This window comes from Struthio camelus, chromosome 3, assembly GCF_040807025.1.
Source record: "Struthio camelus isolate bStrCam1 chromosome 3, bStrCam1.hap1, whole genome shotgun sequence".
Classification (NCBI taxonomy): domain Eukaryota; kingdom Metazoa; phylum Chordata; class Aves; order Struthioniformes; family Struthionidae; genus Struthio; species Struthio camelus.
Window position 1 is genome coordinate 113,730,915 of NC_090944.1, and position 17,840 is coordinate 113,748,754.

The window sequence follows — 17,840 nt, forward strand, 5'->3', positions numbered from 1 at the left end:
GATACTCAGGGTGGAAGACTGCTTTCACCTTTCCTTCTACATCACATAATTGCTTGCATTGCAGCCTGTCCTTTTAACCTCTACTTCCAGAGCTCCTTCTGCAAAAGAGTGAGGTAAAAAAGAGAGGCTAAGGTTTGGAAGAGAAGTTAATACAATCAGAGAGGAAACCTACTTGTATTCCAGAGGCTGTAAGTTACCTCCTACCCCTGCCCCTAAGAAGACTCACTGTAAATCAAAGAGCATCTTGTGGGAGGGAGGTAGATCAGTCAGGTAGGATGTGGCTTTCCGCATCAGTTTTTCCAGAGTAGGCCTCTAACATGAATCTTTTAAACAGAACAAGCAGCTATTGTAGGTCAGCCTCTGTCCTTTACTGTTACAGGTCCAGCCAGGCTATGTTCTTCTTTTGCTTCCATGGCGTTACTTTAGGTTCTGATGTGAGTCAGACCCAGATTTGAGCCTGATTTTCACGTGGTTCTTGTTTCAGCCTGATAATGTTAGCATTTTCCAGGATGACACTGTCGTAAATAACGAGAACATAAATATGTATATCAAATGAGTCCAAATAAAGAACTTCTATAACCTTGGAATCTAGATGCAAGTTTTGCTTCTCAGTGCTGTCTCTAGGATGGGAGCGTTCAATATACAAATGGAGCTTTTTGATACTGACATTCAAGAGTTTGTCTTGACTCAATCATAATGTCGGCAAAAGGCTGAGTGGAGTGGCCTGTGCTACCAAGTCAGTTGTCTCTGAAAAGCTCTTGGATGTGATTCCACAGTTTAGTCTTCAGCCTGGGACTTGAGCAATTGAATATGGTCAACTCAAGTCTGGTTGCTCTTTCTATCCAGGGTTCTGACAGTTTTATTTAACTGAATGTTTCTCTCTTTTCCCCAGTTGTTTTGGAAGGTCAGTCCAACAAGCATGATCTCCAGATCAATATTCACAAAGCACAGCTCAATAAAAATGAAGAACGATTTAAGCTTCTGGAAGGCACATGTTACAATGGAAAATTAATCTGGAAAATCATGGACTACAAGATGAAGAAGAAAGAAGCAGTGGAAGGCCGTGTCCTCTCTATATTCAGCCAGCCCTTTTACACCAGCCGCTGTGGGTACAGGTTATGTGCAAGAGCCTATCTGAACGGGGATGGCTCAGGAAAGGGAACACACGTCTCTCTCTACTTTGTAGTGATGAGAGGGGAGTTTGACTCACTGCTACCATGGCCTTTCAAACAAAAAGTTACACTTATGCTTTTGGACCAAAGTGGGAAAAAAAATCACATTGTGGAAGTCTTCAGAGCTGACCCCAATAGCAGCAGTTTCAAAAGGCCAGATGGAGAAATGAATATTGCCTCTGGATGTCCACGTTTTGTGCCACACACGGTTCTAGAGAACGCAAAGAATACCTACATCAAGGACGACACTCTGTTCTTGAAAGTAGTTGTGGATTTAACTGATCTGGAGGAGTTGTGAAAAAATACTTGATAACATGACTGCTTTAACTATTAAGAAGTGCTTTCTTGGTGGCCACCAGCCATGCAATAGTGAATTGCCACTAGTCAAGCTATTGATAATATTTTTGAGGCTTTTGGACTGTGTGACAGCTAATGAATTGCCAAAGCATCAGCCTTTCTTTTTTTAACTTTTTCAAGACTGCGGTTTTAAGGCAGCTATAAGTCCAGTTTGATGTTGTGAACGTGCATTCAAACCAGTGTTTTGACTCGGCTCAGTACTTGTTGGCGGTGAATGTTTGGCTCACATCAGAAAACTGGCATTTTGAGATGAATCTCCTCCAGTAAGCCCTTTGGAGCCCAAGCAGGCCTGTGGGTTCCCGTTATTTACGCAGAACCGATAGCATGCCCATCATCATAGTGTGCAAGTGCATTTCACTTTTCTGAAATGGAAACATTTCAGCATTAGGACGTGTGAATTAATGTATCACGATCCCTCAATTGCCTGAGTTTTTGAAGCAGGTAGAATGGCTTCAGCCAGGCAAGGAAAACCTTAGCCAAGGATCTTGCATTCCCTTTTTTTCTTTTCCTGAAAGTCCAGAGGAAGATGCCAATGCCTCTTGCTTTTCTAACCTGACATTTCAGCTGTATTGAGTACCCCTGGCTCACAATAGCTTTGTTAATGTCCTTTCTTTTCCTGCCTGGTGCCTTGGGACTGAGTCCAATCCATGATAAATATCCACAGTCCCTCCCATCTGAAATGAAAAGAAGCTGCATGTGCTTATCACCTCTCAGGATATGGCCAGAAGCAGGGTACTCAGCCAGCCTCTCAGCTCTTGGCTGCTCTGCTGGAAGAAATGGGACAAAGCTCCAGTATTTTTGCTCCAGCACCTGTGCAAAAGAAAGGTTTTCTGGCCTACCAGCTCTGCAGAAGGCAGTAAGAGCTTTGGATATCTGCTTGTGGAAAGTCCCACATTACATGCACTGTTCCTCTCTGCTAGAAATTTGGATGCGTGGGGGTGGAGGGAGAAAATGGTTTAGGAGATGAGGTTGCTATATGAACCCAGTTCTCCCTGGTAGTGAAGATCTAGTATTTGTTAAAAGGAGAAATAGCTACTGAGTAACTACTGATAACTGTGAAGCGTTTCTGCAGCTCTTATTCCAAGCTCCTTCCACACTGCAAGGGAGTATGTACACTGTATGTGGTTTACTGGGGACAGAATAAAAATGCCAAGATTAGGCACTGAGGAACAAGTAACAAAGAATATACGTGCCTTTCAAAAGCCTTATGGGTGCCTGTAAAGAGGGATTTAATTTTGCACACTCAGTCATTTTGTTGCTGCAAGTGACAAAATTCTGTCTCTGTCTTCTCTTATAGATCAGATATTGAAACATCTAAACGTAATCCATTGCTCCTGCAGACCAGTGGCAGAGCAAACCTGGGACTTTTCAAAAGACAGCAAGAAATTAATCTGGTTTTGCAGTAAGAGTATACTAGGCAGGCTAGAAATCAAAATGGGGCACAGAACGCAAGGAATAAGGTAGAAAATTCAAGAAGGCAGCAAATGTGGCAAAATCTAAAATGTCCAGACTTTCTGTGCAGAACGTTGGTATCAACTGAAATAATGAGATTTGGGAATTGATACTAAGATGAGGGCAAAACACACTATTTTATATCTGAAATCTCATTACTAGGCATTTGCTTTCCCATATGGTTTCTAAGACATAATTCAGACACAAATATTTTCAAAATTGGGGTGGGGGGAAAGAAGCCTAAGTTATGCATACATTCTGGTGGGTGAGCACATCTCAACACTGTTTCAATTTATATGGTACTTATGTCCTTTTTGCTGTAGAATGTCAGTGTGTGCTGGACCACTGTAGGGGTTTTCTGTGTTCCCAGGGACAGATGATGAGGGCCAAATTTTATTCTCTTGTGCAGTCCTTATTGACTTTAACAGTCATTGAGTCTGTGCAATTGAGAGAAGTAGGCCTTATGTCCATAATACTTTGTTACATAAAGAATAAGCTTGTTGTTAAATGGTGTGGCATTCTAGGACATAAATTACAAGTCGTTGATGTGGGCTTCATGTTGATTATTACTTTAATATTTGCCATGTAACTTTCAAAGTGGCACAACTTGCATAATAACCACTAATACAGATGGAAATGTACTACCCGTGTTTCCTAGAACTCTTTAATACCTTAAGTGTAAAATAAAGTGATAAGGAACTTGGAGAAGTGAGGCAAGAGGGAAACAGCGCAGTCTGTATTTCAGCAAATTAGTAACCCTCTGCCTCCACCACCCCAAATGCAGAAGTGTTAGGAGTATTTAAATGTTTGTGGAGAATTTTGAGCATGACAGGAGCTAAGTATTATTAAAACTCCATTTCTAAGTGTTAGAATAGGTGATGGCACTGTGATGTTGCTAAGTGTTTGGTGTGTTCTTGGAGAGATTTTGAAAGCATATTTAATTTTAACCAATTCATACTGCAATCGCTCTTCCTCTACTTACCAGCTCGTTTTAGTTTTTTGCCGTGAATAGTCCTTTTAAAATTTTGAAGCACAATGACTCATTCCGGGTGATGGAGACATCCCTTTTGAAATACTGCCTGTTTTATAAAGAATTAGTTAAGAAAATTAATTTTTTAAAGACAACTTTATTTAAATTGGTTCATTTTATTAAAACAGTTGAGAGTTTTATGTTTAGTTTTTCAGAGTTTTTTACTACTGTAAGCTGGATTTTAAATAACATCCCATTCGTAATAAAGAAAAAATGTTGAATAGCATGAATATTAGGGAAGAAGTTAGATGTTGCATGAAAAACACCAAAAAACTTTTCAATGATACCGTACTGGGTAAGTAACTGAAAGAGCATACGGTATTCCTACATCAGCACAGTATGTTTTTAATGTATTTATTGACAGATTTGTAGTTGTTGGAATATCTCTTACTACCATACAGACATTTTTCTAGCCAAATGTCATAACTGTATACATAAAATATGTAAAAATAAATAATATTACCGTATTTCTGCAGTAAGTGTGACATATACTCCTTTAAGCTGAATTTAAAGAGACTTTTTACAAGAGTGGGGGGTGCTGCATATTTGCATCTGAAATTGTGTTTACAGTCCAAAGAAAACTTTAGGTTAAGAATCAGTATGGTTCATAAATATTTTGGTTTGTGCTTTAATGTCCTAAAGCAGTGCACATACAAATTAAGTAAATTCTAAACTAGATCAGACCAGTGATCTCTTAGGTCTGGTATTCTGTTTCTGATAGCAACAGCTAGCACACTGGATATTTTAGCAGAAGTTTCAACCACAGAATCAAACCAGTATATTATTTTTGTTTGGAACAGATATGCGTTCAGTTGAGATTGGATTTGCTCCTGTTCAGGCCAGTTACACTATAATTGTTTCCCCTGACCAGCTGATGTTTGAGAACATGGTATTTAAAAATGGGAATGTAAAACTTCATGGGGTTATGAGCAAAGTGTTGGAAATCAGCCTGGGAGAAGTGTTAGCGCTGACCCCCTGTTCCTCTGCAAGAGCTCAAGCACCCACTCAGTGCCAGCGGTTCTCTCAGCTCCGTAAATATGACCTGTGTGGTGCCCAACAGTCAACTTACTTACATCTGCATGCCCAGAGATAAAAGAAAGGCACAAGGTATGTGTCCCTGTATTCATGTACAGTTAACAGGAGTGCTGGGGAAAGCTTAGGCTAATGGGGCTTGTTGGCAGCAGTAACACCCGGCTCTCCGTGATGGGGGAGCAGGAATCCAAGCCAGCTAGAGCGGGTCTCTGGGCAGTTGCGAAAGCCTGTGCACTGGGTTGAGTCCTGCTAGGACTTGCGGAGTTGAGCAGCACGGCATCACAGTGCAAACGCACGCGTCGTGTGCTGAGAGATGGGGAGGGTGCTCTGCAGATCCTAGGAAGCACGAGCAATAAGCCCTCTTCCAAAGAGGTTCCTCACAGGAGTCATTAGTTTCCTGGACAGGTACCCGGAACAAATATTTTTGGGGTTCGTTCTGGGTGAGGTTCAACAAAGGCTTCAAAATAAAAGTTCAGCACCATTTTATGGTTGAAGTTAAGGTTGAAGCCAACGTCAGCTTGGATTTGCTTCAACTGTTTCCCGGAAGACACCTGGCCAAGCATGCAATATTGTATACAAAAGCAGCCTTTTTTTAGGAAGTTAGCGGTAGGAAAGTATATTCACAACCGTCCTTTCATAGCTGCCTGCTCGGCCACATGGCGTTAAGCTCTGACCTGCTGGACAGAGCTGTGTGGGGCCCTCACCCCCACGTGCCAGGCACGTACCCTTCCCTCTCCACTGCAGACACCCTCCGCGCGCGCAGCCCCTGAAGCAGCTCTGGCTTCTTCTTTAATCCAACGTCAAAAGCGAAGGTTGCTCGGCACCTTTGGCCGGCCTCCCCAGCGCCTCGCCTTTCTGCGCGCAGCACAAAGCAATAAAACGCAGGCTCCTCGGCGGGGCCCCCAGCTGCGGAGGGGCCTCCGCCTGAAGAGAAAGGGGTTTTTCGGTTTGTTTGCTTGTTTTTGCCTCAAAACGCAGGTGAAGTGCCGCCAACTTCACGGGCAAAGCGCCGCCTGCCGTTAAACGCCGCGATCCCCCGCGGCACAGCCGGGTAGCGGGAAGCCTTCGCCCCGGCGGCCGGCTGCCACCAAGCTCGCGTTCAACGCGCGCGCCAACGGCCGTTAACGGCCCTCCCGCCGCCCGACTCCGTCCGGGTCGCTGCGGCGGAAGCGGCGGCGGCGCCCCCGGGCAGCCCCAGCTCTTCCGGGTGGCCGGCGGGGCCCGGGCGGCGGCTGGGGTGAGTGAGTGAGTGCGGGCCGGGGCCGGGGCCGTGTTTCCCCCCGCAGGGCGGCGAGCCTGTCCGCAGGCGCAGCGCCGGCCGCGGAGCGGGGCCAGGGCCGGTGCCTCCGCCGCCCTCACGGTCTGTACAGCCCCAAGGGTTTGGCCTGTAATCGATGAGTAGTGCTAAACGCGAGCCTATAGTCAATTAGTAGTCTTAAATGCAACTTATGTGCTCCCTCCCCCCCCCCCACCCTTCCTCAAAAGCGACTGTGCTAACTTCTTCACGTTTATGGAAAATCGCACAAATCCAGGGTTTTGGCCTCAGATTCTTGACTTACGAGGTTGAGAGGCTGCACAAGGGCTGAACTGTTGTGTAAAGCGCATGGTTAGAAATGGCGATGGTGCTGATCTTGCAGAGGTTCTCTGATTTCCTCTATCTCTGCACCAGTCTTTTTCCTTACCAAGAGTTTTGGAAATGTGCATTGAACGTACTTTTGTCTCGTACTAGGAATGGATAACAGGAAGGAGGAAAGAAGTAGATCGCTATGTGCAACATCACACGAAGAGCTGAAAGTCCGAGGTAAGCGTTTCTCTGTTGCAATGCTATGGTATTATTTGTATTATCCCTTATGCGTTTGAGTATGACGTTTAGCATGATGATATATGATGATATTAGACTATGACACAATGGAAGAGGTCAAAAAGCTTCCTCAAAAATAAGAGTTCATTGTGTTTAACCTCTATGAGGTTAAAGTCACCATCGTAGAGCAGCTGTTAGCATGCTTGTCACTGTTGCCTTGTGTTATCCTAAGGAAAAGAAAAAGGGAAACGAAAACGTAGTAGAAACAGATCATCATCAGTTTCATCCACATCATCTTCTAGTGCTACCGTGTCCTCCACTTCTTCCTCCTCATCACGCTCGTCATCGAGGTCTTCTTCAAGTAGCAGGGGTAAGCTGCCACTTGTGTACAAGTGGTTTTTACCTGTGTTGAGAGCATTCTTGGAAACATGTAGAGCTTATTTTAAATGTGGCTACGCTGCCACAAAACGATACTACAGATTACAAATATTACGTGTTGAGAGTGTTTTCTTACAACCGTTTCCTTTGGTAATGTTAAGGTGCCTCCTTATCCACCATATGCAATGCTCCTGTGTTAATTTAAATGTCTTCAGAAATAAAAGCGTCTTATTTTGTTTGAAGAAATGCTACTTTGGTAAGAATATACATAAGTATACGTTTAAAGCTCTGGGTTTTTTTTTAAGTAAACTGAATACAGATCTTTTTCTACTTCACCTCTTTAGACCAGAGTTAAGGTTTTTGTTTTGGTCTTACTGTGATCTTGAAGTTTCAAACACTTAAATATAAGGACTTACAAAAGGTATATTAATACAAATAACTGAGTTCAGTGGAAACACATCCAAGTGTTGTAGGATTAAGACTTTCCTATTAAACTGCTGCTTACTCAGAGGACTTGGAGTAGCTTTGATCTTTTAAAAAAGATAAAATCTGGAAGTAAGTGCAGGTTTTCTGTATGGCTCCAGCTTGTGGCTTCAAGGGAAACGTATTGCTGATTATATCAAGACTGCATTATTTTGATGTTCTGTTTTGAAATATTTTATATCATTGTAGGTAAAGTGAGCAGATTGCCCTTTTTAAGTATAATACATGAGGCTAAACACTGAAGTGTGTTTTTTTTCTTTTTACTGTGATTGGGAGGAAGACTCTATGGACCACAGTTCGCTTGACTACAACTCTTTAGCTTCAGGGTCAGATGAAGTTTCACTGTGCCATACTGGACCTCATATTTGTGAATATAAATTTTTTGCCATATATAACTAAGATTTTCTAATCTTTCCGTAATGCAAGGTTATAGATCGATTATTTCTTGGACAGTGCTTCAGGAATCATATATTTGCTAAGATTATCGGCCCAACTGAACCGCATTCACTTGTATACAACTCAGTAGAGCTGGAATACCTGTAGTAGAGGAGGAAGAAAAGGGAGTACTTTCTTAATGCCACAGATGAACAAAGACTAAGTTCCACTTCTCTTGAAGTGGATTTAATGTCTACATGGAAATATTATTTTTTCTTCGTACTTCAGTGACTGATTCAAAGTGTCTGACCGTTATTATTTTCTGAAAATGTTCATACTTGTGAACTTGTACATTACAAGTTCCTGTCTTTTTGAATTAATTTTATGCCATGTGACATACTCTGAAATTTTTGAAAAGAATTAAAATGTCATGTCAGGCACTGGCTGTGTGATGATTCTTGGCATGCTTTCTGGCACACTATGTTCTTAGTTTTTGAGACTGTATCATTAGAAATATAATTTTTTAAATTCAACAGCCTCTCTTTGTTTGTTGTTTTCCAAAGTATATTACTGCATGGTTATAAAGAAAGTTATCAAGCGATGTCCAGAGGGTTAATGGCACACAAAAACAGAAGGGAGGGTTTTTGTAATGTATAAGCATGCTGTTGAAGCGTTGCACTGATGATGAGCAATACAGAAGATGACTGTCATCTGCTATGATTCTCTTACCCCAACAGTTACTGTTTGAGATTTTACTTAGCCCTGCCAGCTCTGACAGTTGTCTGGCGTAAAAAATAGCATTTCCATATCCCATTCCAAAACCTTATTTCTGATATTTTGATACACCAGCCTTGGACATCTTACTAAAATTTTACATTTTGGCCTCCAACTAGACTAGGCAGAAAAAAACTGAAAAAAGATTGAAAAAAACCCAACAAAATAAGTCATTCAGAATTTATCAGTCTTTTAGAAGGATGGCAAGAAATATGTTATCTGGGGAAAAAAATCATTCTGAATTAGGCCCAAGTTATCAATTTGCGTGCTTGAAGATTTGCTAAAACTTCACAGACAAAACATTCCCTAAATTTTCCATTCACAAGGGAGAGAGAAGATCTAGAAAAAATGTCCTACAAGGGCATGTTTAAACAAGTCAATTTACTCAATTTAGATTGAGAGGAAAAGACATGAGGCAATCAAGTTAAGACAGATATATATCTATGTGTATGTATATTGACGAGGTCTGATGTGTCAGCTATAACAAAGTTGGAGTTGACCTTCCTTGGGATAGCAGAATAGAGGTTTCTTCTGTCCTTGTTTTTTATATTATTCTCTTTTCTTATTTAGAGACTGCAGCTGCAGTTCTGGCTGTTAAGTACTGTAAAAGTATCTGGGAAACCTGAAAGGAGAGTGGGGGAAACTCTTCTGCTTTCTGAGTGATATCCCCCACCTGCCTTCTCCAAACTTCTTGGTGATGTAGATTGAATGGAAAATAAAGCTGTCTAATTTGAGTGCAGAAGGGACATTGCTGGAAGAAAAGACACTGGGATATGGAAATTTGACTGCAGCCTAGTAAAGAGGTGGAGCAGGGAAGGGCGTTCTCCTGGGAAGGGAAGGAAGCAGACAGACCAGATGCCAGAATGTGGAGAGGTGGGATAGCTGAGTTCGGAAACTGAGACTGAACCAGTGAGAAGGCAAGATGGGGAGGGATGCTGACTCAAAAAGAGTGAGCAGGAGGAAAAGTTGGTCTGGCTGGGCCAGGAAATCAACAGTTGGGAGCAGGCTGGAAACTAACTGCAGCTGAAGTCTAGAGTAGTTGGTCTGTGGTTCGTCATCATGATGACTGTGGCTAGGATCATAGCAGATGAAAACTGAGGCTGGAGGAGGTGTGGATGAAGGAATCAAGCTAGGTGAATGGGCAGAAGTGTCTGTGCTCATCACAGTGTACTACTTTTCAGAGCCTGGAAGGAAACCCAGCGTTCTTAAATGTGCCCCTTTTCCTGATGTTGGTAAATATTTGTAAAAACCGTCTGGTGAGTTACATCCTCCCCTTTGGGCTCTTAGTCCAGTCTGTTTCTACCAGGAAACTGAACAGAGTGATACCATTCTCATGGGTTCTTTTGACACCGTTATGTTGCATTTGTTATTAGGAGGCCAAAAAAAGCCTTCTTGCTTGTGCAGCCTCACCTTAGACCTTCTTAACTTTTGAGTCTAGCTGTGCTCCTGTATATTCTGTAATTGATCTTTTGCTTGGAATTTATTGCGAAGAAACTGCAGAGCTTGAAGGCAGTCTGTTGGAATACTAGAAATTGTTTCTCAGTCCCTTTAGGCTTACAGTCCCCATATTCAAAGTTAGTGCTTCAGAATCAGCTTCCTCACGTACCAGTGACAGTGTAAGATGTAAAAGGTATGATCAGCTTATAGAATTTGTGGGTTTCTGTTTTACAAGGTTTATATCTTGAAGTTGAAAAGTGAGCTAAGTAAGTACAAAAAGGACTTTTTCATCGCCTTAAACAGTGATAATGTTTTCGGTGGCTTGTCAGCCCCTACAGTACATTTTGGGGACTCCTCTCTGAGTTTGGATCCCTGGTTGTAAAACACTAATGTAAGATGGCGTGTTAGAGAGATTTGTAATCTGTAAAGCATAGCTGCAGAAAGAGAAATTCTATCTCTAATATATTGATGTAAGTAATCGCTGCGCAAATCAAGTATTTTCAGTGTCCACGTTAGAACAGTAAGTGGCAGTAAGTTAATGATGTGTTGCATTTCTCAGGATTACTTTCAGCCAGTGTTTAATATATTTAGCAGAATTAAAGCATTTTCTTCTTATGCACTTCATATAGAATCTTTCTTATGTTTTATGTTCTACATACTTTTTCTGTAAAATCAAATCTCTCTTTCAGAATACTAAAATTGCAGGATTTGTTTTTGTTTTTGTTTTTTTTTAGATTCTCCTAAGTCTAAATCAAAGAAAAAGAAAAAAGAAAAACACAACAAAAAGGTAAACATTTGCTGAGAGGAATAAGTAGTTAACTGAACAGAAAATAGATCTTCATAACCTTAAATCTCATGTAAGATTTAATGCTTTTGTCTGTTATGGACATGTCAAACAGGCTTCTGGAGCAATCGCAGATCAACTGATAGGTAATTTTGCATACAGTTGAGTTTATATTAGAACAGAAATAATTTAAGGTTCCTTTTGCCAGTCTGTAGATTTGTTTCAGCTAGAATTTAGAGCAATCCTCAAAGAAAAGAGAAATGGGAAACTTGATATTTAAGACAGTATTGTCTGACAGAAATTCGATATAGTCAGTGAAAGAGAGTAATGGACTCTCACTGGTGTAATTTTTTTTCGTTTCTATAGGATCTTCTGTTCCAGGTTTTTATACATTTGGAGTACATTAGAATAAGAGATAGAATCAGTGATCATACCATTTTTACTTCTCAAGAGTCTAAGTCTTGCTAACATTGCTGCGCTACTTTCTGTGTGCTTCAGGTAGTATGCGCTCAGCAGTGGTAAGGGTAAGCACTAGGCGCTGTCTGACTAGCCAGGGCAGTAAAAGGCTACTCGTGGGTTGCTTTTTTTACCCTTTGCATCTGTAAACAGTTGGGATATATTTCTTATACTTGTAGAAGAGGAAAAAAGAGAACAAAATGAAGAAAAAGAAAGAAAAGAAGAAAAAGAGAGAGAAAGCGGGACCTGTCCAGCTTTCCAAGGTATGCTGGTGTGCATTATAACATCCCATTATATTCCTCATCTACACAATCTGCCCTGTCATAAAAATGTCTGTAACCACATCAATTTTGTCATCAAGAAATGAAAACAGTTTTTAATTTTTTGGACAATTGGACAATAACCTTTTATACTTCTTATAACTGTTGTTAAGATTAGTAATGTTTCAGAACAAAGGAAAGCTGATTTCCTTCTAATATGTGGTTTCATTTTAGTTCTTTAAAAACAAAAAGAAGAATGAAAACTACAGCATGATAACAGGAAAGAAAATAAAGATGAAGATAAAGAAGACTAAGAAGGATAAAGAGGTAATGATTGAAAATAGTCCTTACGTCCCAAGGGACAGTCATATCTCTTTTCATATCTCTCTTTTTCTTTTTTCCTTAATATTTGTATTTTTCAGAAGAGTGGATCTTATACTTAAGAGTTTTAATTTGAATGTAGCTTTTAATGCGGCTATGGTGCCACCTGAGAAATCTAAATTCATTCTTTTGGGCATATGTTTTGTGATATGTGAGTGGGCTTGGAATATTCGGGCATGAATAGATAACCAAGGATGCCTGTGCAGGTCTGCAGAATTAGTTTGTCATGCTTAGCTAATTTGTGTCTTTTCCCATTGATTAGCTTGCACTGTTTTTAATTGTCCTCCTTTCTTTCCAGTCTCTTGTAATCAGAAGTGGTAGCTGCCGCTTTTGTCTATTTTTATAATGAGAGTGAGACTAGCTATTATTTAGAGAGGAAGAGAAAAAGATGATAGCGTTAGGACCGCATGCTCATGCATTCTCTCAAAAGCAGTCGGTTTTTTTGCTGATATCCTCGGGGAACTGGATATCGTAAATAGCGTTTTGTGCTATTGGTATGGGTATTTAGACTCGGCGCATAAATAATAGGTGTGCTCTTTTCAGCAGTTTCCACGCCTTAGAGTGATCTGCAAGAGCGTGTCAGATACTCATCAATATGTGTTAAGTGTTACTTTGAGGTATCCAGTTTGGTGGATTCTGATTCAGCCATAATAATTCATTCTTTAGCTGCCAAAATACACCTGAGCATTCTAAGTTCCATTTAATCAAAGCTATTTTCAGTGGCACTAAAGTTTGTGTTAATTTATGCTGAATCCGATTTGCTAGTCCTCCTTGTTATAATTTTTCGATGCCAAAGATGTTGGCCCTTCTTTGCTTGGGTTGGGTGGCCATGGTCGTTAATGTGCTGAATTGAACAACGTGTTATTCACAGTATTTTAACCTGCAATGGTTCTGTAAATTGTGACTTTAAAACAGTGGAACCAAGTGTTTTGGCTGTTTGGGGCATTTTTTATGGTGCTTCTTTGCATCTCATATGATGCCTAGTGGGGCATCTTTAGAAGGTGCCTGAATTCATGATTCCTTTCTATTAATCGACAAGCTGCTGCTCATGAATAGAAAACCTGAGGCTTCCCAGGACACAAGATTTGCTCTGTGTAGAGTATAAAGAAAGGGATGAAAAAGGTGGCAGACCGGAGAAAGTTGCCTCAGACACCAGAGCAGGCTGAGAGCTACATGTTGACAACCACATGGAGCCTCTGCAGGGAGCCACTTAGAAATACCATGAAATAGTGACAATGACAGCTTGTCTTCTGTAGCATCTGTCCAGAGTACCCATTGCCTTGCACTTGCTCCAGACGTTCACACCTGTCTAGTAGCTAGTAATACCTAGCCGTTTGAATGCGGTGGCATTTCTTGTGCCACTTACTGAATTGTGAAAACCCACACAGAAGGCAGGCTTATGCAGCCTTGGCCCATTGAGTACAGGCCTATTGAACCGTTCCCTCTGCTTTTCTGCTCTACAGAGAGACCGGAACCGTGCCGAGCTCCTTGAGTTTCTGAACTCTGCCTTATGATGGAGAAAGTGCTGACCAAGGACTTGCAAATCTACCAAGCCAACAATCATCATGCCTCGTAAAACCCTAAAGGGAAACTCAGGGAAAAGGGCACCAAGTTGGACAAGACCAGACTCTCCTGCTGTGAAGACAATCAGGATGTCCTTTTTAATGGCAGAACGAAGAGTAACTAATACCTTGTTAGTGAAAGATCCATGTCCTCCTTTTGAGATCCTAAGGTAATAGCCAGGCTGTGATATTTTAAAAGAGCGTAAGAGTGTGTCATTGACAATGATAAGAAATGATACACTGAGGTCCAATTATGTAATCCGTACCGTAGCTGCATGCAGAATGCACTCATAATTTCAAATGTCTTAATGTTTCTAGTAGCTTAAGTGAAGCGAAGTATTTGTAAATGTTTATTTGAAAGATGAGGCATTTCTATATGTATATATTTTTTTTTTCCACTAGTAGTTTTACTTGTCCTAAAGAGCAAGCTGACCTTTGTAAATAGAACATACTTTTAAATAGATGATTCTTTGACAGTTCATTCATTAATATATTATTTTCTTTCATAGTTTGAGATATGATCCTTCTCTGGACAGTTTATTGCTCTATATCACTAGAAAGTGTAACAGTAAAATATTCTGGAGTAATAGAGGTAGCTGAATATTTTTATCTTGAAATAGGAGCAGGAAAGGTGTTTGGTTTTGTTTGCTTATCTGGATCAGCTGTTCAAAGGCAGCATGCACTCCCAATAGTTTGCCACCATGCCTGCAGTTGCTGATACCAGGGCTAAAAACATTGGAGATCTGGCCTGCCTTTCTGATCCTGTGAGCTGTGTTTCAAATCTTCCTCTGTCTGAGGAGCCTCAAAACATACCACGTATCTTAGCCTAAAAGAGCCATAAGAGTGATCCAGAGGCAGGTAGTGGCAGTGAACCTCTAAGTGTGCTGCTAGTCCACTGTAAGAGGAGACTGGTCTAGATATGTAGCTGGACCTGAACATAACGTGAGCGTGTGTGTTAGCCTTGGTAGTTCACTCACTGCTCGCCCACCCTTGAATTTTGAATACCCAACAGGCACCTCTTTTTGAGTATGTGACATAACCCCGATGTGGGAAGTCTGCTTGAATTGCTTGTGTAGCAAGTGCTCCTCAAGAACTACGGTTTAGGTACACCTAAAAAGAATAATTGATTTTCGTGAGAACATTGGGTTTACAGTGGTCAGAGTGTGGGGAGTTTGTTAAAGAGCAAACAAAAAGAAAACTCTTTGTATCTGTGTCTACTTGAGTGTTTTGGGTAGATCTGAAGATGCACGCCACTGTTCAAGGGATAATTTTTAAACTACTTGATGTGTGAAACCTTCTGAAAATGCCAAAAGGCTGTCTTTTCTGTAGTTTTTGTTGCAAAACATTTTTTTAATTGTTGCAGAGATGTAACTCTTTAGAGACTAAGACCCTGATTCCCAAGAGCACGAGCTTATGTTCTTCCTTGATTCATGAAAAGATATAGGTAAAAACTGGAGTTTCCTTGACTTTTATAACCTTGTGATGGAAACATTTTTTGGAAGCACTGTTGAAAAACAAAAAGAGCCCCGAGCTCCTCCTTTGCTTCATCGGATCATGCTTTCGTTCTTGCTACTTTGGTATCTTGTATCTAGAGATGCCAAAATATTTTGCCCAGATAAGCAATCAGCTTTTGTCTCTTGGCTTCTCTTAACAAGCTTAATTCCAAACACGCTCTTATAAGATATCAACATCCTTGCCATTCCATAGGTTACGTTATAGGTAAAGCTAGTATTATTTCCTGGACAAAGGAGAAAAAAGTGCAGCAAGATGGGAGCTAGTCCAGACGCAAATAGGAAATGGGAAATCCAGAAATCTCACTTTATGAAGAACTTCATTGGTTAGAAGGTTCAAACTTAATTGAAATAATCTGCTTTTTGCTGTCTTACTCAGAATCAGTCTGGCTTGTGAAATCTTGCGAAAACTCCTGCAGTATTGGGCTAGTAGGGAAAAGGCAAAGGACCTTTAGTAACCTTTGGTAACATGATGTGGTTTGTTCTTCCTTTAGTTTAGGTTTTTGGTACTTGCCCACTCTGACTGTACAAAAATGAGTCAGACCCCTTTTTCTTAAGGGAAAAAAATTGAGAAACTTTTATTTGCTGTTTTGGAGCAGAGGAATTTTACCTGTTTGATTTATACGTTCTGAGTATGCCTTTGTCATGCTTTGAAGTATTTCTGTGTTAGGTTTTATTTTTAAGCTAGCGTTTCTGTTAGAAAATCAAGCTTCAACTTCTGTTGCTGTAACCTATTTTTTTTCTTTCCCGTCCAAAAAGGTCTGAGTGCTGACTGAAGCTTCCCTATGGTTGTTGCTTCTATAAACCTCCTTTTCTTTCCTACCCTTCTTCATGTGAATTTTGGGTGTCTAAAGAGGTTGGAGTTCACATTGCCTCCTTCCTTCCCCATCCTTTGCCAGAAGCACAGAGATCCCGCAGGGCTGCTATGCATGCAGCTTGGTGGGACTATAGTACCTTTGAGATTGCTGGTTGGTACTGGCCAGTAGGTTCCAGCATCACTAGTAGGGATAGGCCCATACAGCCAGAGTAATTGTACACACCTTGTCTCCTCAGGAAAGAATTTCCCTTGGGTTGCCCCTTTAACTAAAGAATAGCTTCCTAATACTGCTTCAAGTTATTGTTGCAGCTGGTAGAGACTGAAGCAGATGAGATGATGATTGTAAGGTAAGAGATGTAGAGGAATCTGATGAAATACAGTTCTAGAAAATTATATGAGGGAAGCATGTAATTACATGAGGGAAGCATGTGGCAGTACCAGATGTCGACGTGATATACAAATAGATGATAGAGAGCCTTGTTACCAGGGCTCAGAAAAGCAGGTGTCATGGGGGAAGATGAGAGGATCGAAAAACAGAAAAATCATGAGATATGGATGGATGTGGTGCATCAGAAGCAGGAGCAGAGGACAGGTGATAAGAGGCTGCAAAGGCTTAGCTGGCTGGAGAAGTTGAAATTCCTGTTAAAATGATAAATACTAGAAGTCCTTCAGATGTGAAACTTGCATTTTTTGTGTGATGAAATCCTCCCTATCCCTCCCCTCTCTGTTGCCCTGCACTGTTTTCTATTTTGGGAATCATGACAGAAATTCCAGAAACAGAAGTCACTGTTGGAAAAAAAAGATATAGTCTGTGAGCTGTTGCTGCCATGGCCTTCCTCTTTGGCTCTTTAATAAGTATTTTCTTCCATTATGAACAAGATGTGCCACAAGCAGCAAAACTGATAAAACCTGGTCCCTTGGGATTTGTGTTCTTTGCTCTCTAAGCCTTTGCTACCACACTAGCCCTACCTGCCGCTTGTGCTGTAGTTAGGCAGGCACACATGTATAATGGCTGTATGCTTTTCATCTTTCCCACGGCGGGAGTGCTCATTTGGACCTCCTGGATCTAGTTGCTAATTGTCATGAAACAGGAAAGGAACCTATTCTTTTTGAAGAGCTCTCCACCTAAACAGGATACAAATTTGTAGTGGGCTTAAAAGTTGTTGGGAGGGGACACGGCACAGTTACGTAAGATTCTTTTCTTTGGCTAAACCCCAAACATTAAAGAATGTTTGATGTAAGTAATGAGGTGATTCAGCGAGTTCTCATGGGTAATGCAATCTTTTGTTACTCTTCTGTTTCCTTTATGGTTTGCTTGAACTTGACTTTCTTGCCTGTGCAAAAATGTACAAGAGATCAAAATGACAAAATACTAATAAAATACCATTTTCTCTTGGAGGTGCTTGCCTCCATTGAACTAGGATGTATCATCCTGCAGAGCTGAGCAGGGCCTGCGGTTTTGCCATCTGTTCCATACTGACTACAGTTCAACTTGGGACAAGTTGTGCTGTTTTGATGTTCTTGTACGGTTCATGTTGCAGGAGTATATGAGTTTCCCAGTCATCCACATAACGTCTCCATCTGCAGCAGGGAAAACTGAATGATTTCTGTATCCAGGGGAAAACTGAAGGGCTGGCATGATTCATGGGAGACCACCTGGAAGGCCTGCTGAAGTGGCCCTGGAGAGGTGTGGGTGGGGGCCCTGGCCACTGGATGGAGCTCTGACACTTACTGTAGCTGTTAAACATACTCCTCCTGCTCTTGCTCAGTGTATTTAG

General features: G+C 41.2%; 2 protein-coding genes across 9 annotated transcripts in view; both read left to right on the forward strand.

Annotated features, from left to right (window-relative positions):
- Nucleotides 1–4,478, forward strand: part of TRAF5 (TNF receptor associated factor 5) — a 28,706-nt gene extending 24,228 nt beyond the window's left edge. For all 6 annotated transcript variants that reach the window (XM_068939767.1, XM_068939765.1, XM_009668966.2 and 3 more), the window contains exon 11: nt 893–4,478. In XM_068939767.1, coding sequence (XP_068795868.1) covers nt 893–1,470 — 578 coding nt within the window. In that variant the 3' untranslated portion in view covers nt 1,471–4,478. The remainder of the gene's footprint in view (nt 1–892) is intronic.
- A 202-nt stretch (nt 4,479–4,680) lies between these two features.
- Nucleotides 4,681–17,460, forward strand: LOC104140282 (RNA-binding protein with serine-rich domain 1-like). 3 transcript variants are annotated; one of them, XM_068939776.1, is made up of 7 exons: nt 4,681–5,118; nt 6,773–6,844; nt 7,077–7,214; nt 11,026–11,078; nt 11,711–11,794; nt 12,026–12,118; nt 13,636–17,460. In XM_068939776.1, the coding sequence occupies exons 1-7, from the start codon at nt 5,049–5,051 to the stop codon at nt 13,684–13,686; spliced, it is 561 nt and encodes a 186-aa protein (XP_068795877.1). In that variant the 5' UTR covers nt 4,681–5,048; the 3' UTR covers nt 13,687–17,460. The 3 variants fall into 3 exon arrangements, with proteins under 3 accessions (XP_068795877.1, XP_068795878.1, XP_068795879.1); XM_068939777.1 differs by lacking the exon at nt 4,681–5,118 and adding an exon at nt 6,092–6,280; XM_068939778.1 differs by lacking the exon at nt 4,681–5,118 and adding an exon at nt 6,271–6,682.
- The last annotated feature ends 380 nt before the right edge of the window (nt 17,461–17,840 follow it).

Bases quoted from the DNA above. Each gene is read 5' to 3' on its own strand.
- LOC104140282 (XM_068939776.1), top strand. From the start codon at position 5,049: ATGACCTGTGTGGTGCCCAACAGTCAACTTACTTACATCTGCATGCCC. The intron at 5,119-6,772 runs GTATGTGTCCCT...GTCTCGTACTAG, and splicing joins AGATAAAAGAAAGGCACAAG to GAATGGATAACAGGAAGGAG. The intron at 11,795-12,025 runs GTATGCTGGTGT...GTTTCATTTTAG, and splicing joins GACCTGTCCAGCTTTCCAAG to TTCTTTAAAAACAAAAAGAA.